Raw genomic sequence first — 25,762 nt, 5'->3', positions numbered from 1 at the left:
TACAATAACTTCAGCCAGGATGTCCAAACCTCCTTGAACCCATCTCATGGAAGGTGTTCTAGGAGTTTGCACTCTCTGCATTCCATAAGCAAATAACCTTCAGACTGGTCCATGTGGCCGGGATTAGCATTCATGTTACTATCCATGGAAGCCACTGAAGGTCAAGGACAAAGTGAGTGTACTAACATTAGGTATTCATTTATGAGAGCTGTAAATTCAAGTTAGCTGAAGAAAAGTAATCCAATGTACTGAAAGAAAGAAAAAAAAGTATGTTACTAATGTATAGAAGATAATAATATTATAGGAATTCGTTAATGAAATTTAATATAGTAAGAACAAACAGAAGGGGTTTCCAGAATAAAAGAGAAATAATGGATTATTCCAGAATTTAAACTATGTTTTTCATTGCACAAATACCAAATAAAAATTTTAAATGGTGATGTGGATGTACAAAGCAAAATTGTCATCTACCTCAGTGGAAACTTTCTTCTATAGCAGACTAATGTCCCTTGACTTGAGACAAATGGTCAGGAATGACAACAACTTCCTCCATGAAGAAACAAAGGAATTAGCATTTCATGGATCCATGAAAAAGTATATGATAAAGATTATTCATTTTCTAAAACTAGACTACCCCCATATAAAGTGAGACTAGAATAATAGTACAGAAATGAATGCTTCCAATTCATTAAGGAGTAACAGGATGCTTGCTTAGACTTATATTATCCCTCTATATAACTCATTCTATAAATCTACATGAATGCAAAGTGTTACAAAACGGGATGCTAGTTTTCAAAATTACTAGTGAACCCTGGAACAGTTTACATACTAATATGAAAACATTCAATTTTTTAAAAATCTGGGTAATCAGGAAAGCTTTCCAAATTGGTGTAATCCCAAGAAGACCAGACATCTCTTTCCCTTCACATGCACATGGGAACTTGGAAACTACTATTAAATTTGCTGGCATCACAGCAAGTTCTTGTGATAGTATCATTGCTGCTTTTCTTTTGAAAATGTGATGAAAACTGATCAAAGCACCATTTGTCATTAATGTTGATTAGGTTGTGCGGATAAAATGCCAAGGAAGAACTCTAAACCACACTGATGAAACATACTGCAGAGAAATTCTTTGGAGCCTCCATGGTAATCATTGCTGAGCTCTTTCTGCTTCTAGCTTTGTTGAATTCAGCTTCACTCTCCCTCCCTCTAACTCACCTTTTCCCGGTGAAGTTCCGGCCTCCTTTTCTTTATTTGGTTCTGTGTGGAAAGTACAAGCACACTTTAAAAAATACGTTAATGAGAGTATTTTATTGTGTGATAAGCAATGGGGTGGAGGTGGGGAGAGAAGAATTAAGGACCTCAGAATAGAGCATAAATGATGCTATATACTCCTTTAATATGCTATACATGAATTGCAAATTGGGGAATTATAGAATCACATATAAACTTAATAAAAACAGCTAATAAATCTGATCATCATGGGGAGAAAGTGTTCACAAAATCATGCAAAACGGATTTTGCTAAAACAGCTTAGCTATGCTGAGACCATATTATAACATATTGGTTTGATAATAGTATAAAGTTTGATCACTTCGTTTTAGACTCCAACAAGAGACAGAGTTTTAAAGAAAGTTTGAAGTCCAATAGTTTGGACCTCAGATAATATTAAAAAGTCAGGGATAAAATCTGCAATTGTACAATGGTTTCAAAGAGAATATTTGGGTGCCTGTATTAATCTTCTCAGTTGAGCTGAGTGGCAATAAATACAATGCAAGAGCAAGAACATCAGATTGCATCAGTTGAGACCCTCTGGTTTGTATCTCTCCATTTAGAATGACATGAGTCTAGAATCCTGCAGTGTCTGACTTGTGGTATATGTAAGGAAAGAATTGTTTCAACCGTGAATTCTCTCTCTCTCTCTTTAAATATTGATGAATAGACATCTGAATCATAGCTAACTAATAAGGACGCATTCTATGGGGCCCCCTAGTAATCATGACCAAACTCTTTCTGCTTCTAACTTTGTTGAATTCTCACTCTCCTCCCCCAACTCACCTTTTGCTGGTGCAGTTCCAGCCTCCTTCTCTTTGTTTGGTTCTGTGTGGAAAGTACAAGCACATTTTATAAAGTATCTTAAAGAAAGCATTTCATTTCAATGAGGTGGAGGTGGGGAGAGAAGAATTAATGATAACAGAGTAGAGCATAAATGATGCTATGTACTCCTTTATTATACATGAATTACAAATTGGTAAATTACAATAGAGCGTCACATTAAACATGATTAAAGCAGCTAATAAATCTGATCACCTTGGGGGAAAAGTGTACATAAAATCATGCAAAATAGATTTTGCTAAAATAGCTTAGCTATGCTGAGACCATATTACAACATGCTGCTGCTGCTGCTGCTAAGTCGCTTCAGTCCTGTCCGACTGTGCGACGCCATAGATGGCACCCTACCAGGCTCCCCCGTCCCTGGGACTCTCCAGGCAAGAACACTGGAGTGGGTTGCTATTTCCTTCTCCAATGCATGCAAGTGAAAAGTGAAAGTGAAGTTCCTCAGTTGTGTCCTACTTATAGGACCCCATGGACTGCAGCCTACCAGGCTCCTCCGTCCATGGGATTTTCCAGGCAAGAGTACTGGAGGGGGTTGCCATTGCCTTCTCTGATATTACAACATACTGGTGTGGAAATAGCATAATGTACGGATCACCTCATTTTAGACTCCAATAATAGACAGACATTTTAAGAAAGTTTGAAGTCCAGTAGTTCAGACCTCTAGATAATATTAAAAAGTCGGGGATAAAATCTACAACTGTACAGTGGTTTCAAAGAAATATTTGGGTGCCCATATTAATCTTCTCAGTTGAGCTGAGTGGCAATAAATACAAGAGCAAGAAATAAAATTGTATCAGTTGAGACCCTCTGGTTTGCATCTCTCCATTTAGAATCATATGAGTTTAGAATTCTGCAGACAGTGACTGACTTATGGTATATGTAAGAAAAGAATTGTTTCAACTATAAATTCTCTCTCTCTCTCTTTAAAAATTGATGAATAGACATCTGGAATCATAGTTAACTAATTTGGACACATTCTATGGGGCCTCCTTGGCAATCATGACCAAGCTCTTTCTGCTTCTAACTTTGTTGAATTCATCCTCACTCTTCCTCTCTTCAACTCACCTTTTGCTGGTGCAGTTCCAGCTTCCTTCTCTTTATTTGGTTCTGTGTGGAAAAGTACAAGCACATTTTATAAAGTATTTTAAATAAAGCATTTAATTGTGTGATGAGCAATGAGGTGAAGAGGGGAATCAAGAAATTAATGGTAACAGAACAGAGCAGAAATGATGCTGCATACTCCTTTATTACACTATATGTGAATTATTATGAATTGAAGAATGATAATGTAGAGTCACATTAAACTTTTAATAAAAACAGTTAATAAATCTGATCATGTTGAAAAAAGTACACATAGAAACATGCAATACAGATTTCTTTAAAATAGCTTAGCTATGCTGAGACCATGTTATAACATGCTGGTGTGGAATGAGTATAACATGTTGATCACTTCATTTTAGACCCCAAAAAGGGATAGACTTTTTGAAGAACCTTCTTCGAATCTTTTTGGTTAATTTGTGTGGCAAAAAAAATGTAACACAAGAGCCGAAACATCAGATTTTATCAGTTGAGACCCTCTGGCTTGCATCTCTAATTAAAATTGTATATCAATAGTTTAGATACCTACAAATGGTGTCTGACTTATGGTTTATGCAAGAAAAGAATTGTTTCAACCATGAATTCTCTCTCTCTCTCTTTTTTGATTGATGAATAGACATCTGAATCTGAATGAACTAATACGGATAATTTTAGCAGAGTTTGGGAGAAGACTTGTTTTAGGAAGAGGGGGTCAGTATTACACAATAAATACGAAACACGGCATAACAAGGGAAGCTTTACAGTGGTCCAGTGACAGCTGCTGATCTGAAGAAGAGAAAGGAAAGGTTATATCTGTATTGGCCTGCAGGTTCTCAGCGTCCTCAGTGCTGGCAAAATAAATAAAACATAAATCTGTATGTGCAAGGAGAAAACATACCAAAGAACTTCCTAAGAAGACTGTCACACGTAAGTTTGAGAGAAAACTAAACTTGAGCTTGCCCCTGTTTGAACTAAATGGCACTGAAGCTGTTTCATTTATTTGTCATGAATGCTAAGACACTTCAGTCGTGTCCAGCTGTTTATGACTCCATGGATTGTAGCCTACCAGGCTTCTCTTTCCATGGGATTCTCCAGGCAAGAATACAGGAGTGGGTTGCCAGTTCCTTCTCCAGGGTATCTTTCTGACTCAGGGATTGAACCTGCATCTCCTGCATTGGCAGGAGAATTCTCTATCACTGAGCCACCAGTATATCTTACTTAATTGTTCTCTGGGCCATATTTTATTATCTAATTGGCTGTAAGCAAACTGAATACAGGGAAATGTTTCCTATTAAGATTTCTTCCACTCTAAATACAGTATATTTGCACACAGCTATCAGTAAGCTCTGTATCCTTCTAAAGGGCTAGGGCACATGGATAATATCCTGTGATAATTATTTACTGGATTCCAGTTTCTCATCTTGTGAGAGAGAGCACTTTGGTGCCTTGATGATAAAGATAAGCGAAAGTGTTGTTGCTCAATCATGTCCGACTCTTTGCAACCCTGTGGACTATAACCTGCCAGGCTCCTCTGTCCATGGGATTTCCCAGGCAAGAATACTGGAGTGGGTAGCCACTTCAGTGGATCTTCTCCACCCAGAGGATCTTCCCGAGCCAAGGACTGAACCCAGGTCTCCCATATTGTAGGCAGATTCTTTACCGTCTGAGCCACCAGGGAGGCCCATCTTGGTAGGAAAATGCATGCAATTCTGGTTGCCTCCACCGTGGGGGCCATTTGAGTAGGCAGACAAATGGTCCTGGAGATTCCATTTGAACTTGCCATTCTTCCAATCTCATTCTCTTCCTTGGGTGTTGGATAAAAAAAAGCAGGCTTCACTTGTGTTGCTAGACACTCCCTCTACCTGCCAAATTCACCGGAACTCTTTATTGCTTGTTATCTGTTGCCACCTGCTGGACAACAGAGTACTAGGGACTGGAGCAGCTTTTTCTGTTGAGCCTTCGAGGCCACCAAGTTTCCTTCCTGGAAACTCCCCTGGGAGTTTCTGGAGGTTCTTGATGGTGACACAGTTCAAGTAAGGAGAGGGCTGCTCATCTTCCAGGGCTAAGGGAGAAATATATGTTTACCTTTAGCTATGTGTGAAAAAGCACTGTCAACCCTTCAGCCCCTTGGAGACTCAGCCTCCACGAGAAGGCATGAGCATAAGAACTTGGGCTTAACTTCATAAGTTTTATAAGTGTATGATGTGCCATCCAAACCAGATTAACATAAGAAAGTTATATAAACACAAGGTACAGTTATGATTACAAACCCGTGACAGCCAGGAGTTAGCTTAATACTCACAGCTTCCATGGAGGACAAATCACGCTGGGATGGACGTTCTGTGTTTGCAGACTAAACATGCAAGACTGTAATTTTTTACTCACCTTCTGGGGTTGGAGCTGGAGCTGGGGCCAGCACTTCATTTTCTAGAAATGAAAGGAGTAATGGAAGTGTCAGTCTCTGTTATTCTGAGAAAAGTTACTTTCCACAGCTCCAGGCTCTGCTCCACTCCGTCTTCCAGAGACTGACAAGGGAGGAAATGCATCAACCCAAGGCACACTGTCTTTTGGTGTATGGCATGAGGTGAGGACCTAAATGTGGCTTGGAGATATGTAGACTTCCAGGAGAGGCAGAGTGTAGTAATGGACAGAGACTGGGTGAAATGGGCATCCAGAAGTCCTTGTACTTAGTTATGTTCTTGGGCAGCAGGCAGAGCATTTAATGGCGCTGAGCCGGTTTCCCTTCCCTGGAAAAATGGACACGATACCTATCTCATATGTTTAGGGTTGCTGTGAGGCTGAAATGAGACACAGTGAGTACCAAGCATGTCCCTTAGAACCTCAGGTGTTCAGAAAACGAGACCCCAGATTCCCCAGACAGCAAGAGCACTACAGCATCACCACCAGCAGCATCTCTTTCTGAATGATGATGGGAACAAAGTCCTCTGGCTTTGCAGCACTTCCTCTTATCATAAAGTAAACCACTGTTCACGGGGAAAGAGAACTAGCCTCCCTCATAGTCACAGTCATTCTTGGAAGTTTGTATGCCTGGAGATATTTTGCCTATACTTATCCAAAGTTCTCGGGACTCTGGTTTTGAGCTTTTGTACTTGGCTTTGGGTACCCAGGATTATAGCAATCTGGCAGTAAAGTATGTTAAAGAAACTTCTACTGAAGAATATATGTCCAGGGTTATGGGAAGGAGATCCAAGAGGGAGAGGGTATATGCATACATGTAGCTGATTCTCTTCATTGTACAGCAGAAACTAACACAACATTGTAAAGCAATTATATTCCAGTAAAGTAAAAGAATATATATCCAAGTAGCTAAAGGCATATCTTATGAACAGTGTGGATAGAATTTCCCCTGCTAAATCCCTATGGATGCCCAGAACAGGGAATTAGTGATGGGTATCTGAATCAGCTGCTCCTACTTTAGGGCAGGAAAAGAGTTAATGAAGGTGATCTTTTTTTAAAAAAATACTTTTTGTTTAATAAATAAACATCGAAGAAAAATTTTTGTAGTAGAAGCATATTGTGGGATTCCAGGAGTTTTAGCTTTGTCCAGATCTATGATTTTCCACATTGTTTCCCCACAAGTAGCTCTTTCCAAGCAAAGAGGACAATACCTCACAACAAGCATCTTGGTCTGAGAATCATCGGTGCCCCATTTTAGTATAGGCAGGCTGGGAAGAGACAGAAGAAGGAGCCTGCATTGCAAGAGCAGCAAATGAAGAGAGGAGGATCGCAGGGCTGCCAGGAGACAGCAACGTCTTTTTTCATCACTAATGTTTTGTGCCAGGTATAAATTCCAACTTACTGCTTAAAATACACAATTACTGCATTTTCATCCAAATGATCATAAGCAAGTATATTACAATTTACTATTGGGGAAATATAACCAAAGGAGAAAAGACGTATCACTGTACAGACAGACAGAAGATAACGTGCAGGATGTGACATGGTTTGGCGATACGGTGAAAGCACAAGCGTCCCATAGATGGCACACCAGAAACGCTTTCGTTTCTTTGCCACGTCATGGAAAGGATCTTTCCTGCCAGTGTCAACCCGGAGATGAAACCCTCCGTCAAAGGATTTTATTTTCAGAGCTCTGACTGTGGCAATGGAAATCTAATATTGACCTCTGAGCTTTGGGTGAGCTGAAGCTGCACATGGATATCAGAATACCGAGAGTGAGGAGCCAACGTCTTTGACACTCTATCTTTTGGACGGTGCCATTGTCATCCAATGCCCATGGACCTCTTCCTGGCTCCCTTTAAGACAAGTTTCTCCGAGAGGGAGGGGATATGTGTAATCCTATGGCTGATTCATGTTGTATGGTGGAAACTAGCACAACATTGTAAAGCAATTATACTCTGATTAAAAAATACATGAAGAGATAAAAACAAGTTTCCCTGCCTTCTAATCTATTTTCCCCATGATGGCAGGTTCACCTATGCTCTCACTGTCTTTCAGCCTGTTTCTCTACTCATGAAGGCGCCGGTTACCTACTAGGTTGGGTCTACACTCCTCAGGTTAAAGGTCAAAGCCATTGCTGGCAGGCACCTCCTAACACTCCCTCTTCTCATTACACTCTGGTGGCCCCTCTGTTCTACAGCTGGTTTCTTTTTTCACCTTCTGACCTTTCTGCCACTGGAAAGAGTGATGATCTTCTCCCCAACTGACCTTTTGTTTTTCTCTCTACGTGTGACTGTGTCAGACAGACCTAGGTTCGAACCCTGACTCTACATCTTAGGAGCTGTATAATCGAGGACAATTCCTTAATCTCTGTCAGTCTTGGCATGCTCATCTATGAAATAGGGATAATAAGATAAATGAGCTCTTAGGGTGCTAATCCTATGTAAAATGCACAGCACAGTTTCTGGCATGTAGAGAGAGCCCTACAACTTGCAGCAGTGACTATTACCATTATTATTCTTTGGCAATCTTGGTCTGCTTTTTTTTGGCATTTCTCTTAAAGACTCTCAGAGCTGGTTATACCATTCTGTTCCCCTTCTTTATTCTGGAGGCATTCTGGACCACCTCATAATACACTCTTTATTCCTTAATTATAGAACAGTTTCTAAATCATGCAGTAAGATATGAAAAAAATATGTGGAAGGATTACAATGGAGGAAAAATTATTTTATTATTTCTCAGATGGAATTATTACACACAAAAAAATTCAACTGAATCTATAAACAAATATTTTAAAATAATGTTACCTTAATAAGGTTGCTAGGCTGGAGGTAGTTAGAAAATAATGTTAAAAAAAAAACACCATTATTTTACTATAGAATAAAATCCACAAAGTAAAATATCTAGGAATAAACCTAATTAAAAATGTGCAAAATTCTTACGCAGAACTTTATAAAACACTATTGAGAGAAATTAAGGGAAATCTAAATAAATATTTATGAACTGGAAAAAAATTATTTTCCAGCTGCTTCCATATATTTGTGTTTCTTTTTTTTTGCCGGGGGTGGGGGGGTGGTGTGTTTAGCCTCACTTCACTACATGCAGAATTTTAGCTCCCCAGCCACTGATTGAACCTGCACTTGTCGCGTTGGAAGTGCAGTATTTCAATCACTAGATCACCAGGGAAGTCCCATATATTTATGTTTCCTGTTCCTCTCAACTAAACAAAAACAGGGATCTTTGATTCCTTTCCTATCTCCCTAGTACCTCTTCTTATTGCTAAAACCACTTTAAATGAATTGATTTTTAAAAATTAACAAGGGAGTCTTCTGTCACTGTGTGAACTATCAAATTGGCCATGCTTTCTCAACATCTTTGTAAACAAAGGCCCATTTTGTAAGGAAAGCTGTGGTTGCTTAAAATCTTATTTTGGAAAAAAGGCCAAAGGTGAATTCTAATTAAATAAAAGAGAACGTTTCTTGACACTGAAACTGTAAAAATGCCCTGACTCTGTATTCTTCATTTTTGTGATGTCTATAGCCCCAGTGTTCTATGTAACAGCCTCCAAAACAAACCAAAATGACAGTTTAAAGGGCTTAGTTCAACTTCCAACAAATCCACATTTCATCCATCACTGACAGTCAACTATGTCAGATACTTAGAACTACAGAAACATTATAGGGTATTACTGCTCGTGCATTTTTAGGGTAAGGTGAAGTCACTCAGTCATGTCCAACTCTTTGCGACCCCATGGATGGTAACCTACTAGGCTTCTCTGTCCATGGGATTCTCCAGGCAAGAACACTGGAGTGGGTTGCCATTTCCTTCTCCAGGGGATCTTCCCGACCCAGGGATCGAACCCCGGGGCTCCCGCATTGGAGGCAGATGCTTTAACCTCTGAGCCACATTTTTAGGGTAGTGGTGGCAAACAGAAGTAGGAAAACGCATGTCTGCCTGGTGAGTAGGCAGAGCCAGAGTGTTTCCTTCTTAAAATCATAGAAACCCCATTATTTTACAGCCAGTGAAGGAATAAATAAATAACAACCATGCATTGGCCACTCACTGCATGCAGGACCTAGTGTATATTACTTCCTACCAACCTTACAACACTCTGCAGTCAGTATTGTCATTATACTCATTTTACAGATGGGAACTGAGGCCTTGTGGGGTCCCACAGCCCCTGAAGTGTAGAACCGGGCTCTGACCCAGGTCTGCTTGAGTCGGTGAAAGCGAAAGTGAAGTCGCTCAGTCGTGTCCGACTCTTTGCAACCCCACGGACCGTAGCCTATCAGGCTCCTCTGTCCATGGGATTTTCCAGGCAAGAGTGCTAGAGTGGATTGCCATTTCCTTCTCCAGGGGATCTTCCCAACCCAGGAATAGAACCCGGGTCTCCCACATTGCAGGCAGACGCTTTACCGTCTGATCCACTAGGAAGCCTGGCCTCTTCACGATGAATGTGAACTTCCCTTCTCAGCTGGTCACTCTTGTGGAGGCAGAAACGGGCTGATGGACTTTGCAGAGATTTCACTGCGTTTTCCCCTGCTGAACTGATTGGTCTGATGGTCAAGGCCACATCACTTCATTTACATGTTGCCCCAGGGAGTAGAATATGCCTCAGTTTCCTCATCTGAGTAATGGAAATAGCAACAGAACTCATCTCAAGGGTTGCTGGCAGGAATGAAGGGGTTCCTGCAGGGACAGGGAATGCAATAAACATCATAGATACTTTCTCTCTCTTTTCATAGTTCTCACAATATGATCATGATTTCATCATGACACACCTGGGAGAAGGACACTCCTGTCTTTCCTCACATGCTTCCTCCTGAGATTTGCCTTATTTCATGGGCTACATCACTTTTGACCACGTTTGGGATTGGAGTGGCATCTGAGGAAGCATCTGAGAATTAAACGAAGGAGGGAGGCCCCTCACTCTTCTACTGTAAAATGGTAATAATTAATATTTTGATGAGTTCTACAAGTGGCGCTAGAGGTAAAGAACCTGCCTGCCAATGCAGGAAATGTAAGAGGCTCAAGTTTGATCCCTGGGTCAGGAAGATCCCCTGGAAAAGGAAACGGCAACCCACTCCAGTATTCTTTCCTGGAGAATGCCATGGATAGAGGGGCCTGGAGGACTGTAGTCCATGGGGTCGCAAAGAGTCAGACATGACTTAAAAGACAACACACACACATATGCATTACAGAGTTTGCACAATTAAGTAAATTGATCAATCAAATCAATCCTGATGGAACAAAAAGCATAAGAAGATGAACTCTCAATAGATTTCAAGGCATTTAAAACAAAGAATTCCAGCTGTTCTAAACCTGAAGGGATGAGGAACCAGGAATGGTGAGAGCCAAGTAGCACATGACTTAGTCTGAAAATAAGCCACTACAGGTATATTTTGGGGCCTTGAGACATCTCCGCTTTTGCCTTAAAAAAAAAAAAAAAAAAAAACCCACAACTTTTCATGTATCTCTCCTACTCATATGTCTGTCTCTGACAGGCTTTGTCATGCCCTGTTTTGTCCACACCTCCAGAAATCATTTGCACGTTCCCCAAATCCATTAGCTGCCTCTATAACAATAATTCATTCACAACGATTTCCACTGTACTCCCACTGACTAGGGACTGTAGAAAGAAGCTCCCACACAAGTGGAATTTATTGAGCCGCATTATGAATTTAACAAGGATGGGGTTTATAAAGGTAGCTAAGATGAGATGCCCGTGTTTAAGAATCTCAGAGGTAAATTAAGTGGCTTTTCTACCGGTTTAGTCACCAAGCCAGAAGGCTTTTCTCTCCCAAAATATTTGAGACTCAGCACTTCCATAGTCCTTCTGGTGCTCCTGACACTGCTATGAGCACCCGGATCACCTTGGGGTTTGGTCAAGTGCAGGTTCTGATTCTGGGGATCTGTGGGGGGTTTCCAGATTCTGCATGTTTAACTGGCCCCCCACTGATGCTAGTGCTGCTGGTCCTTGACACACACTTTGAATAAGGAGGCTCAGACTGTGCCGTTAAGTATCACTGAATCCTCTCCCATTCCAAACAAGACTGTGAGTGGTAATGGGTTCACAGTACATGCACTTCTTTGATCACAAGCTTCTTGAGGACAAGGCCTGTCTCCTCCTCCTTTTCAAATTCCGCACAGCAGGTGCTCTATAAATATAGTTGACTGGCACGCTGTTTCTACCCACACAAAAGCCCCTTCTGCTCACTGCCAAGAAATCAAGAACCATCCCCTGGCACTCCAAGGGCAGCTTTCTTCGTCTGCCTTACCCGCAGGGTACACTATGTCTCCCGCTGGTGACCCTTCCGCTGGCTGACTTCTCCCAGGCACACACCCAGCTTCATCATTTAGACTCTTCTTATTGTCAACATACCTTCTATCTTGAAAGAGCAATTAGGACCAGAGTTTTGACCTCCAAAACACCCTTTGGGGACTTCCCTGATGGTTCAGTGGCAAAGACTCTGACCTCCCAATGCTGGGGGCCCAGGTTCAATCCCTGGTCTAGAAGCTTGATCCCGTGTGATACAACTAAGACCCAGTGAAGTCAAATAAATGAATAAATAAAATTACCACCTCTTGCCTTTCTAAGGATTCCCTGTTTCAAAATGTAGGCTAGTTTTCTCAGCAAATAACCCTCAGCCAACTATGCCAATCCCATCATCACCCAGCTTTACCATGTTGCAACAGTCAGGAAACACAGGCCTGGGAACCTCCCTAATTTCTGAGATCTGAGCAAATGGGCATCTGTTGAGGTTGTTGTCTGCTGTTTATGCAGTTGTGTCTGACTCTTTGTGACTGTAAAGAGGAGCCCACCAGGCGTCTCTGTCCATGGAATTCTTCAGGCAAGAATACTGGAGTGGGCTGCCATTTCCTTCTCCAGTGGCTGCTATATTTCTGCTTATTCAGAAACCAAAGGGCAGGGACTTCCCTGGCTGCCCAGTGGTTAAGACTTCACCTTCCAACGCAGGGGGTGTGGGTTCAGTCCCTGGTTGGTGAGCTGAGATCCTACAAGTGGCCAAAATTATCTTGTGGCCAAAGATCCTATCTTGTGGCCCAAATAACCAAAACATTAAAACAAACGAACAAAAAGAAGCAATATTGTAAAAAATTCAATTTTTTTTAAAAAAAGGCAAATTCTGTGGGACTTTGCTTCCAGGTGAATAAAGTTGGCTTTTTGTCCCCCTCATCCATCCGTCCCCATTGTCTCCACTGGAAAACAGACCAACAGGATGGACTCAAGAAGGAGGGTTAAGTAAGTTGTTGTCTTTAAATAATTTTGAATTGAAAGAAAGAGAGAAATCTGTATATTCTGAAAAATTAAACCCAGGAAACATTTTCATGGACAACACAAAAATCAACCAGACTCTGACCCAGCAACTAAGGCTCCTTCAGCAAGGGCGGCTGTCCTTGATCCTCCCTAATTCACGGATATAGCCTTTCTTTCCCTCTGCGACACTGACATGCTTTCAAAGGGCTTGATCTATTTATGGTGGATTTTTCCTATGACCACCTACTGTAAGAAGCACAGGTATGCCGCCAATGGCAGGCCCGCACAGTTAGTGCCAGGGCCTTCTAATTGACGGGCACTGGTGGCCGCTATGAAAGAGACAGCCCATATGTGGTTCTTGTCTCTGCTGAAAGACTAGGCACCCAGTACTCCATAAATGGTTGGCTCCCTCCAGTGCAGTCTATTTCTATTTTCCATAATCAAGGGTTCCATGGTCAATACATTAAAGAGGAAAAAATGCTAAGTTTTAATAAGAGGCATTAATCTGCCTCTCTTTCTGTGTCTATACACCAAAATGATATAAACAACCCAGGTCTCTTCCTCCCATGGGCTCACTGCTTAAATAATATACTGTTTGATTTACTTAAAAATTACTTTATAGGTCCTCATGTGCAATTTAATTTAGGCTTTTAACAGCACAGAGAGCATAATTACATTATATGAATATGCTAATAGGCATAGAAAAGATAATAAGAACACATAATAACAGTTGTTATCATTAAACATCTATTTTTGTGTTTATGTGGCTTTCTGTCACTTTTTTGGGATAAAACAAATGTGCTAAAACCATCCTTTGGTAACCTGGGGTGCAGTAGAAAATTGCATGCTATCCTTAATTATTATTTCTTATTCTCAAAGTCAAATTCTTTTTTTTTCCTCTTAATTTTGATTTACTTTTGGCCACCCTACATGGCATGTGGGATCTTAATTCCCCAACCAGGGATCAAACTCACATCCTCTGCAGTGGAAGTATGGAGTCTTAACCACTGGACCACCAGGAAATTCCCTAAAAGTCAAATTCTTGGTTTGAAATAAAATATGTGAATGCTTTATATATTGCAAACATTGTGGTAAATAAGGTTTTATCTGCCAACTCTTGCAACTTTTGGTACTATAGCATTGTCTTCTCTTTTGGATTAAATATACAATAAACACTGTTGATAGTGACGTCTGGCACAAGTCATGTCACAGCCCATCTCTCATATGCCTAGATAACAGCACAATGGAAACCACTATAATATAAAATATTGTCTGCATGGGGACATTCATTGCACTTAGAGAAGTTTTGATTATATGAATCATAAAAGCCACCAAAAAATTAGCAAACAGGAATGATAGTGGATTTGCACTGACCATGCTGCTTATGCATCAGAGATCAAGATTTTCATACACAAATTAGATGTAATTTAATGTTTTCACAATTATATGATTGTTTTGTCTCTTGTTCTATTCACTATGGGCCACAGGTCTGGATTTTATACCTTGGAATTTAAGGGGGGATTATATATGAGCTCTGAAGAACTGATGCTTTTGAACTGTGGTGTTGGAGACTATTGAGAATCCCTTGGACTGCAAGGTGATCCAACCAGTCCATCCTAAAGGAAATCAATCCTGAATATTCATTGGAAGGACTGATGCTGAAGCTGAAATTCCAATACTTTGGCCACCTGATGTGAAGAGCTGACTCATTTGAAAAGACCTTAGTACTAGGAAAGATTGAGGTAGGAAGAGAAGGGGACGACAGAGGATGGGATGGTTGGATGGCATCATTGACTCAGTGGACGTGGGTTTGGTTGAACTCCGGGAGTTGGTGATGGACAGGGAGGCCTGGTGTGCTGCGGTTCATGGGGTTGCAAAGAGTCAGACATGACTGAGCAACTGAGCTGAACTGATACATTTTTTAGAGGCAATTATATACTGACTTACAACAGAAATTCTCAAAGTATGATCTGGGATCCCCAAGAGCCCCTGAAATCCTCTTGAGGAGTCCACGTGGTCAAAACTATTTTCATAATAATGCTCAGACACTTTATGCCTTTTTTACTCATTCTTTCACAAACAGGCAGTGGAGTTCTCCAAAAGACATATAATGTGTGATGGTGTTAACACTCTGACGGCTAATAGAACGTGTGCTTTGTACTCTTATGCTTTAAAAGTTCATCCATTTTAATTTCAAATTCAGTGAATATTAATAGAGTGCACATAAACAAATGCTTTTTAATGTCATCAGCAATTACTGAAGGCCAATTGATCTGAGACTGAAAAGTTTGAGAATTATTTAGAATTTATGGTAAATCTTTGAAAATGATTTTGTGTGTGTATACTTAAAAAAAATAAACTCATGTCATATGCATCATTTAGGAAAAATCCATAGCCTTGCTTAATAAAAATGAGTGAATAAGTCAAAACAAAAGCCACAGAGTGATTTGGAGGCAGTAACTTATTCTACAGTGTACATAATTAACAGGAACAAAAGAGTGATATTGTCTAGTATCACCTCCCTTATTTAGAATTCAGCTATCTAACAACCTACTTATCCAGATAACAGCTGCTGATCAGCAAATAATAAGGGCTTCTGAAGAGCAAAATGAATTGTCTCAAGCTCCTCCCCCCTGGCACTCAGAGCTCAAATGCTTTACTCCCAAGAGAAGACCTCTCACCTGGGTCCCCAGCCCTGGAACTGGAACTAGGGTGAGGGGAGCCAGGTGACTAGGGCGTATCACTTACAGAGGCACTGACACTCAGGTCTGGACCTTACATTTGCACGACCTTGAGAATGAGTTCCTCCTTAAATGGGGTACTCTGCAGTGTAGTCCTGCTCAACTAGATTATTGACCTGGCCAGGATCCAAAGCAAACAACAGAGGGAAGAGAAGGGGACAGCTTCACACACTGACTAGTAAGAGTAATTAAAGAAGACAGCAGCCTTCTGGCAAGGGATGAAACAGGAAAGCCATCCAAAGTTGGACACAAATTCAGAATACAAACCAATGTGGCCTCATTAACAAAAGACAAATAATTTGAGCTCTGTGGATATCATGTGGTAAGATAACTGATATCTATAAATAATGACAAAGTTAAATTATATCCACTGTTCTTTGTTTTTCAAAACAAGGAGTAACACATTACATCTTAAGTCTGTTTATATCCAAATTGGTCGAAATAATAAGATTCAAGAACAAAATGAGATATTTACTATCCATCAACTCCAGCTATTCAAAATTTGATTCAGTCAATTTAATATTTATTAATATCTACTGTAGCCGAATATCCCCAAAGACTATATTTTAAGGTTGTGAATAGGTGGAGTCTATTTGTACATCACGTAGTAAATTTTCAATGACTCATTTGTTAACTTGATGGAAATTCCCTGAATCCACAGGGTTTTTTCCCTTTCCTAGTTAACTTGCTCTTCCATTGTTCAAATTACATGGTTTTAACTTAAGATATCATTCCACACAGGAAGATTAAAGTCTGGTGATTATCACAGAGCAACAAATTGCTTCTCGCTCTTAACATGGGGCTGGATAAAAATGAGATCTTTTGCTAAGATCTGATTACTTGTCTCTTTATTGTTCTTCTTAATATATTTTAAAGTAAGAACAAAGTGATGTTGGGAGTAACTTAGGTGGGTATAGTGGTATAGAAGAAGCTTTCCTTAAGCTGAAGTTTAAAAATTTATCACAGGTCAAAAGGGACTTGAATCATTAACAATTTCTCCCTTTCATCCCATTTTGTCTTTCCCTGACGAGTCTGCTCCTGAGTAGACCATCCCTACAATCATATCACTCTTCTGTGGTTATAGGGTTATCAGAATAAACCACTTACAGGCCTTTCCCAAGCCATTGCTGGGCCTCACATTGGGTGACTTTTTAAAAATAGAGGAACGACAGGCCTGATGCCAGGTGGGGTCATAAAAATAAAATTCCACAGCAGTAAACACAGCCACTCAATCAATCACCCACTATATTCATACACGCTCATGGAGAGTTCTTTATGTGGCTATCTCAGAAATGTTCAGACCAGAGGAAAACTCCCCACCTGCCAATAGCACCCTGGGTGGGAAGAGAAATCTTACTGCCCACCCCCCACACCCAAGCCTCATAGCCCTTCGTGGAGGATACAGTTACATGTTCAACTGTGCAGGGTGACTCTTTCATCTAAGTGGGAAAGGCCATGCCCCCACAGTGGTTATCACCACCTCACTAACAACTGGGGACCCCCAGCTGGACATGACACATTTCAGCGTGAACACCATAGACGCTCTAAAGTGTAGGCCTCTGATCTGAGCCTCCATGGGTGAAAGCACAGATATTTTACTTCAAGTCTAAAAAGAGAGAAATACTTATGGTGGTGGCAATGATGGCTATGATTGTAACCACGGCTGTTTGGGACTATATTATAGATATTAATACCAGGCAGAGAGGTGAACTGTGGTTGTAACATACCTTACAGTGTTTGATATGTGTTGGCAGAAATGCCCTCAAAGTTTATATTAAACTTTAGGCATTTAATACCTTAGGCTTGACAAAATTTTTGAGTTTGCTGCTTTAGAAGGAAAGGACTTAAGTTCTTATTACATGCTGATGGTTTACTCTCAGCTTTTCACCTAATTTATTTAATTCTTACAAAAAAACAGTGAGCTAGTTACTATTATTATTCACATTTAACAGATGAAGAAACTGAGACATGTGAAATGTAACTAACTCAATTCATGATATAGCAGGAATCTGAGCTGTCTAGAATGTTCTGTGAATAGTTAACTTTGTGTCACTGTGCTTAATGATGAATATTACCTAGTATACATAAGAAAAAAGCCAAAATACATACTGGATGAAGAATAAGTCTAGAGACATGTAACTTAAAAAATAAGAAATTAAATTGTAGAATTATATAATAAGGTGAATTTTTAGTTAAAAGCAGAACATTCTGTTCCAAGAGATATAAAATTTTATAGAAGGCGAAAGCTAATACTTGCTGCAAGCAAAGAATTCCTGAGGAACTTAGAGATTTGATGCTATTTAGAGGAAAAACTGGGTTTCTTTGGTGGCTCAGACGTTAAAGAATCTGCCTGCAATGCGGGAGACCTGGTTCAGTCCTTGGGTTGGGAAGACCCTATAGAGAAGGGAATAGCAACCCACTCCAGTATTATTGTTTGGAGAATTCCATAGACAGAGGAGCTTGGCGAGCTACAGTCCCTGGGGTCTCAAGGAGTTGGACACAAATGAGTGACTACAACATACACACACACAGAGAGGAAAAACTGGATGATTTGAAGAAAAAGAAAAAAAAATTGAACCCCAAGCTCTTGTAAATATCTAAAGTAAAAGTCAAAAAACAAAATTAAAAGATTTGACATATAGATAAACATAATTTGGGGTGTTGTATTGATGTGCCAAACTGGTCCATAAAAAGATTTCTTAGGCAGTATAAAAGGGCAAAAATCTTATCAAAGTGGAGTTCAGACTTGAAAGGCATAATGAATGTCAGATTTCAGTTACCTTATTGGGAACTCAATTTAGAGAGAAAAATACACGTGGGATTAAATGATTCTGGTCTTTTTTTCTTTGCCAAATAAACCACTTCATGCCCCAGTTGGATAGAATCTAAAACTTTACTCTGAAAATGCATGTAAAAGTGCATAATTAATCTGCCCCTTGCATGGGAACATCCTGAAAATTTGGCTTATTTTCTATCTGAGTGGCTGTCCAAAACAAACATACTTTGTAAATTATAATTGGGCCTATCCACAAAGAAGAGATTTGGGTGTGACAGTGTCATCACTTTGATATTTGGGGGCTGTCTTTATAAAAAGCTGTGGGGACAGATTCTTCCTCTCCAATACGAGACAATTTGCATGCATGTAGGAAATTAAGGGGTTTCCCCAGTGGCTCAGTGGTAAAGAATCTGCCTGTAATCAGGAGCCTCAGGAAATGCAGGTTTGATCCCTGGGTCAGGAAGATTCCCTTGAAGAGGGCACAGCAACCCACTCCAGTATTCTTGCCTGGAGAATTCCGTGGACAGAGGAACCTGGTGGGCTACAGTCCGTAGGGTCACAAAGAGTAGGACACAGCTTAAGTGACTTAGCAGGCACACGCACAGGAAATTAACTGACGAAGTCTTTTCTTCTTTTTCATAGTTTCGTTTTCCTTAATCACTACGCTTTTAAATTTTAGGAAACTGCTCTTGAATAAGCGATACCTACTTCGTGATTAACCTAACTCAAAAACACTGTATTTCAATAACTACCTTTCTGCGTATTAGTCGGGCTTCCCTACATGCGCTACAGTCCATGGAGTCACGAAGAGTTGGACATGACTCAGTGACTGAACACACAGCAATATTCTGAACAAGCTAAGGACTCCAGAAAAGACATCTGTCCCCCTCAAGAACTGATATGGGGGACATTCCTGGTGGCCCAAATGGTTAAGAATTCTCCTTCTAGCGCAGAGGATGCCAGTTTGACCCCTGGCCAGGGAACTAAGATCCCACAAGCCGTGGGGCAGCTGAGTCCATGGGCCACAACTACTGAGCCCACATGCTCTGGAGCCTGCATGCTGCAACCAAGATCCAACACAGCCATAAATAAATAAAGATTTTTTAAAAAAAGAAGAAGGAAAGAGACATGGTCATATCTCTGCAGGAACACACATGAAATTAGAAGTTTTCTGCTTATTTTTTATTGCTAGAACTTTAATTCTGTTCTTTATTATCTAACACACCCAAGTATGTCTAGAAATGAGGTCTAGAATTACCACCGAAGTCATGGGCTGCCAAGAGTATTTTGTGTCTCTTAATATAGGTTTCATAGATTAATTAAGGAGGCAAGCAGATAAAATTGTAATTATTAACAATAAAAATTCCTCTGTTTGGCCATAAAGAGTTGAAAAGTAAATTTTAAATTAAACAATCATAAGAGACTTCAGCAAAAGTAACAAAACTGCTTTCTAGGGCTGTAAAACAACAGCATTCGATTTCCTTTCATGGCAGCCTCTTTCCATAGTTCTCTCTAAAAGGAAGAATCTATGAGTTTCCAGAAAGATTACAAAAACATCATTTTATGTTCACTCAAGCTTTTTAAAAGATGGTTTATTTATTTATTTTTAAGTCCAAGCATTTCTTTATAGTAACTTCAGCCTGGGCAGTTTATTCTAACATTCATGTCAAATTCAGGAATATTTCTAAATTGCTAAAAATAAGAGAACTCTGTGAAGTGTGTGTCCACGAGGAATCTAAAATGTTTCAAGGCTATATCGCAGGCCAGAATAAAGTGTGGCGTTGAGAGAACAAAGATTATGTTTTTCTCTTTTTCCTTTCTCTTGGGATCCAGACTAGCCAGGAAGCCTAACCTTTGTTCATCTCAGGAACTCCTTTACCCCTGCTCTTTGCAAGGCCTAGAGGAGACTTCTTCAAACTTACTGGATGAGAAACAAAGATACAGCTTGTTTTTTCAAAGTTTTTTTTTTTTTTTAAGAGATATATTTAGGGCGCTTGAGAGGAAAGAATTGGCCAGTCCTTTATTTATCTTCCTAACAGGTGCAGTCGGACAGCCATAAAAGCATGCTACTGAAAAAGGATGATTTTGCCAAGTATTAAGCCCCTCTAGCGTGCGTTAGCCCAAGAGAATTCCTTCTTACAGCAGATAGCTCAAATCTACACTGTGCATGGCCAGTACAGCCTGGCAAAGTTTTTTCGGGGTGCGGGTGGGGGGAAACATTGGCATTCATTCATGCAACTTCTTTATTCTTCATCCAAATCTTCAATGTGGGCTAAATGAACCACATTAAGTTTGGAGGAAAATAGCCGCCCTCAATCAAATACCTCCTCCCTCTTCTCCCTTTCTTTTCATTACTTTCAACAAATGCACTTTTCCCTAATTAAAAAAATATATATTTATTCATTGTTTTGGTTGCGCTAGGTCCTGTTTGCTGCATGTGGGATCTAGTTCCCTAACCAGGGATGGAACCCAGGCCCCCTGCCTTAGGAGCACAGTCTTAACCACTGGACCACCAGAGGAGTCCCTACTTTTCTCTGATTTGAGAGGAAAATAATATTCTATATGTAATACGACTTCTCCAAAGACAAATTTACTTTGGTGTTTGAAACAGACCATCCAGTCTCATCCAGGTGGAAACTGAAGGTCGAGGAGTATATATGAGAGGGAGGTTTCCCGTCACCAAGGCTCCTTTTCTGATGATGACTAAGCCTTGAGTGATGCTGGGAAATAGGTAAGAGGTAATGAATGCTGCTTTGCATTCAGAAGGGTTTGGGGTTTAGCAGAACCTTAAAATGTAGTGAAATTTCTAGTGACCAAGAAAAAGAAGTAGCAAAGGAAAAGCTCCTATGGACTGGAAAAGTTATTCTCCATGACCATGTTCCCACCTAAGCTTACTGAAATAGGCCAAGATAGGATAGATAGATATTGCATGTTGAAGTAGCAAATGAATCTGTAGCAACAATGCCATACTTTTGATTCTTGGAGTTATTAGAATGGTCCCTAAAGCGTATCATCAATGAAAGTATGTTTTGCCATACGTTTGAGTTTTCAACAAAAGATCTTACAAGGAAGATGAGAAATCTACTACGACACTCACGAAGTGTTTTAAATGACCCGCAAGCACCAATAAGGAATTTTTGCCTTTTTCCTACAAGTTAAGTGCATGAAATATAAGAGGGCCTAATATATTACAAAAAGTGATATTCACATTAACACCTTAACTTGGTGTTTTAGAAAAGAATTTTTCTAGGTTCTATAGGGTCTGACAGTTAATGATTTGTTTAAATATATTAAAGAACCAGACTTTATGGTTTTAATCATTACATTGAACAGAGCGAAAATTCTTAAGAAATGATTTGTAGGCAAAACTGTTATTAATAGCATAAGATTCTTGCATGTTTCTAACTTCATGTTGATAAAACCACTTTTTGACAGGAGAAGAGAGTTTCAGCAAAAGATGACTTCTTTACTCAGTGAGACCCAGGGGCAATTCACCATAAGGGTTTTTAGAGCAGAGACCACGTTGCATGTATCTCTGAAATCCCAGCAACCAGCTCATAGTAAGCGCTCAATTAACTGATGACAGGTAAATGAATGTATCAGCAAGACATCCTGGGAGATTCCCGCAAATCTGAAACTTCCTTCTCACTATTTGATTAGAACACCTAACTTTTACTGGGTGTCAGATCTGCATCAATCTAAAATGTAAGAGATATTTTCTTTGGAACTGGCAGTACAAATAGTATAGTTCTACAATGAGTAAACATACAACATAGAGGTGGAGAGGACAAAGGGAAGTGAAGCGAAAGTGTTAGTTGCTGAGTCATGTCCACCGCTTTGTGACCCCATGGACTGTAGCCCACCAGGCTCCTCTGTCCATGGGATTCTCCAGGCAAGAATACTGGAGTGGGTTGCCATTCCCTTCTCCAGGGGACCTTCCCAACCCAGAGATCAAACCTGGGTCTCCCACATTGCAGGCAGATTCTTTACTGTCTGAGCCACCAAGGAAGCTATTCCTTAAAAATATTTCTTTCTCAGAAAGAGCTTACTGAGCCATCTAGAATATTCTGAAGGGTCTAAGTAAGGGCTGTTGACTAATTACTTCCATTAGAGTCCCTCCATGAGGTTTAAAGGTACAACCATACTTCCCCCTTCTCCTTAGAAGGACCAACTCTCCCAAGACCAAACCTGAAGCTCCTAGAATTAGGCCGCTGCAGGTTGGGAGGCATTTGAGAGAGACATCTTTTGCACTTTCAGGTGCTGAAAACCCGGCCTCTTTTGAAGAGTTGTCAAGTGCTCCTAGATCCTGGGAAGGTCAAAGCAGCTCATGTGTCATCAAGATTTACAGCAGGCAGTCATGCTCTGCCTGGGGATGGTTCTTCCAGCTAAGGAAGAGATGTAAGGAGATCCATAGGGGCTGGAGAAACCTGCTTGATGGGCGTGATTCTGCAGATAGTTTGAAAGGATTCTGTAGAACTGATTTGGTGGCACATTTTATTCTTGAGCCTGTCTTTCAGAGGCATGCGTATATGGAACAAAACCAACCCCAGTAAGTAGTAAAGTGAAGTTGCTCAGTCGTGTCCGACTATTTGCGACCCCATGGACTGTAGCCTACCAGGCTCCTCTATCCATGGGATTTTCCAGGCAAGAATACTGTAGTGGGTTGCCATTTCCTTCTCCAGGAGATCTTTCTGACCCAGGGATTGAACCCGGGTCTCCTGCATTACCATCTGAGCCAAGGTAGTTCAACCTCAGTAAAAATGACATCAATTGGGAGAAGGTGCAAGGACCAGAATAGTCCCTGACTTGCCATACTCCTTACGTTTCTGATGTAAACAACAGAAAAAAGCAATGATTTCATTAAGAAAACTCTTCAAGGTGTAGTTCCTTTAAAAATCAGTTCTGCTGGTAAGGAAACCAAAAAAATCCCTGTACTTCCTCAAAGGATTTTAAATATATCAGTAACCTTCTTTTTATCCCTACTCCCCACCATCCAAATTTAAACTAACCAAAGAATCTGAGTATAAAATTACTGTGCTGGGGGCAACTCCTACACAGAATATCCCCAGTGCTTTTATAGCAAAAGATTATGGGCACTTTGGTATGTATGTTGATTTATAACCAAAATTTATACATGGTTTTTTGGGGGGTGGGGTGGGGAAAGGGCTGAAGTTAAAGATATATTTTTCTCCTGTCTTGCTAGTTTCATTGTCTTTAAAAGTAAAATAGATCAGATTGAGTTGTCAGATAAAAAGTAAAACTTTATCACATCTAGCAATCCAAATAATTTAATTGGCTTTATAGGCTCTACAGCTCTTCATATTACCTCTTAGTTTCTCAGCTTTTCTTGTCATTTTCCAATAGGCTTTAAAATAACACATGCAAATTCATCCACTAAATACAGGATAATTAGAACAATATTCTATCCTCAGTCAGGAAACATAGAATGCATTTCATCCAAATAAGCCTTGAAGAGGCTAGTCAAGTGACAGATCAGATGAAAAGGACACTTAATACACAAGTAAATCATTTGCATTACAAATAAGACACTTCAGCAGGGACTGGACTCGCTGCTTGATAGTCAGGATTAAGTTCCCATATTAATGCATGCATTTGGTGCGGTTATTTCGGGTAGAAGACTTCATCCATCAATGCCCTCCGCCACTAAGTAAAGCCAACCTGTAAACTGATCACCACAGCCTGTCAACACTGGTTACTTAATTACATAAAGAAAATATATTTCAAAACTTTTGGTAATTTGGTTAGTATTTCAACTTTGGATTCAACATCTAGCATTTTTTTCAAGGTTCTTCAAAATAATAGTTAAAAGCAGTTTCTAGAATTAAAAATGAAAAAAAAAAGCTAAATACCATTTTTATGCTCTCTAGCTCTCTGCTAATGTTTGTCAGTTTGTTGCTTTTATTTGCAAAAGTGAAAAACAAAGATTTAGTAGGCATTAATGAAGACTAAAACAAATGAAAAAAGTATTTTTAAAAGATGTTACCATTTAAAATTAAATTCAATGTATTTCTGCTGTTAGTCTTTTTCATCAGTTATTTTAGTAATTTTGAATTTCAGCTTATTTATATTATTAATAAGTAGTTTTAAGATATTGATTTTTCATAGATAGGAGAAGCTGTTTACTGGAGGAAGCATTTTTCCTAATGAAGATTATTTTCATCTTAATTATTTTTAAACAATTACTATGAAATTACCTACAATAAATCTCATTAAAGAACACAGTCTGTCATTGACATTCAAAGATATTCTTTAACCCAGGTGTTTTATTTTTTTCCCATGCAAGATCACAATAATGTCATACATAATTAATAAAGCTCCAAACTGATAAAACCAAAAAATAACTGCATCTGCATATTTTAAATGTCTTTCTAGGAGAAAAATATAGCAAATTGGGAAATGTCACAAATTCTTTTTTGAAATCTTGAACAAATTTGTTAACTATTTAAGAAAACATCCCAAGTTCCTCCCACTCCCCACAAACTGTAAATACAGGTGAAAAATTTGTGACTGAACCTAAGAAAATTAAACTTTAAGGATTCTTTGCAACTAATGATAAAATTCTAATTTGATCATTTTAGTTAATGTTCCTTCATAAATGATCATTATCAGATATTTTTTAATTGGTTATACTCTTCCTGTATTTACCCTCTGGTCTTCTTACTCTAAAGGTTCTTTTCCTTAAGTCACAGTGTTCTATTATCTTATAGTCTCTTTAAGAAATTAGATATTTTTTGAAGATAGCAAAAATAAAAAACATGCTTTATTAAAAAGTACAACATAAAGATCTAGGGATGAATCTTACCCTCTTTCTTAGTGGGTTCTGGCATGGTCACAATTGAGTGTTATTCTCCAAACAGTTTGTCCTTTCCAGTACTAGTTGACAGAAACCCCACGAGCAGTCGAGAGATGGTGCAGGTCAGTGTGACAAGCAGCTGGGGAGAAGTCCGGTGCTTTCATATTCCCTGTGAACGTCAATCATGTTTGCACCGCCCCTTCTTCAGCACAAGGATGCTGGAACTCAACAGCTATGAGCACCTTCTCACATCTGTTGTCTGCACTCTGCTCTCTTGCCTACTGGAAGGAATCTTCTGTTCATCTCATGTGGCTATGAGAGCACCTCTGACTTTCTAAATTCAGCTGCAGCCTCGTGCTCCTTCTTGCTCTTCTCTTTCTGTCTGACAGAGGCATGTGTCAACTCAGAAAAGCAAAAAGTTTGCCTGATAATAAAAAATTAAATCAAATTAAAAATCATAACATGTTAATTCAACATATACCTTAATTTTCACTAAGATTATAAAGAAAAACCTCTGTATTGATGATAATGTCATGTTCCCA

General features: G+C 39.7%; 1 protein-coding gene across 12 annotated transcripts in view; it reads right to left on the bottom strand.

The window, feature by feature from the left end:
- Nucleotides 1–25,379, bottom strand: part of MYBPC1 (myosin binding protein C, slow type) — a 101,242-nt gene extending 75,863 nt beyond the window's left edge. For 4 of the 12 annotated variants that reach the window (XM_018048168.1, XM_013964022.2, XM_018048166.1 and 1 more), the window contains exons 1-5: nt 25,230–25,378; nt 5,581–5,622; nt 3,184–3,225; nt 2,059–2,100; nt 1,219–1,260 (exon numbers count right to left, since the gene is read on the bottom strand). In XM_018048168.1, the coding sequence (XP_017903657.1) occupies nt 1,219–1,260; nt 2,059–2,100; nt 3,184–3,225; nt 5,581–5,622; nt 25,230–25,254 (193 nt within the window). In that variant the 5' untranslated portion in view covers nt 25,255–25,378. Of the gene's footprint in view, nt 1–1,218; nt 1,261–2,058; nt 2,101–3,183; nt 3,226–5,580; nt 5,623–25,229 lie in introns of all 12 variants that reach the window. The other 8 variants (XM_018048164.1, XM_018048165.1, XM_013964021.2 and 5 more) reach the window with 4 other exon arrangements.

The sequence above is a fragment of the Capra hircus genome, chromosome 5 (genome assembly GCF_001704415.2).
Source record: "Capra hircus breed San Clemente chromosome 5, ASM170441v1, whole genome shotgun sequence".
Classification (NCBI taxonomy): Eukaryota; Metazoa; Chordata; class Mammalia; order Artiodactyla; family Bovidae; genus Capra; species Capra hircus.
Note: the sequence above shows the minus strand (reverse complement) of the source record. Positions and strands in the feature narration are given on the sequence as shown.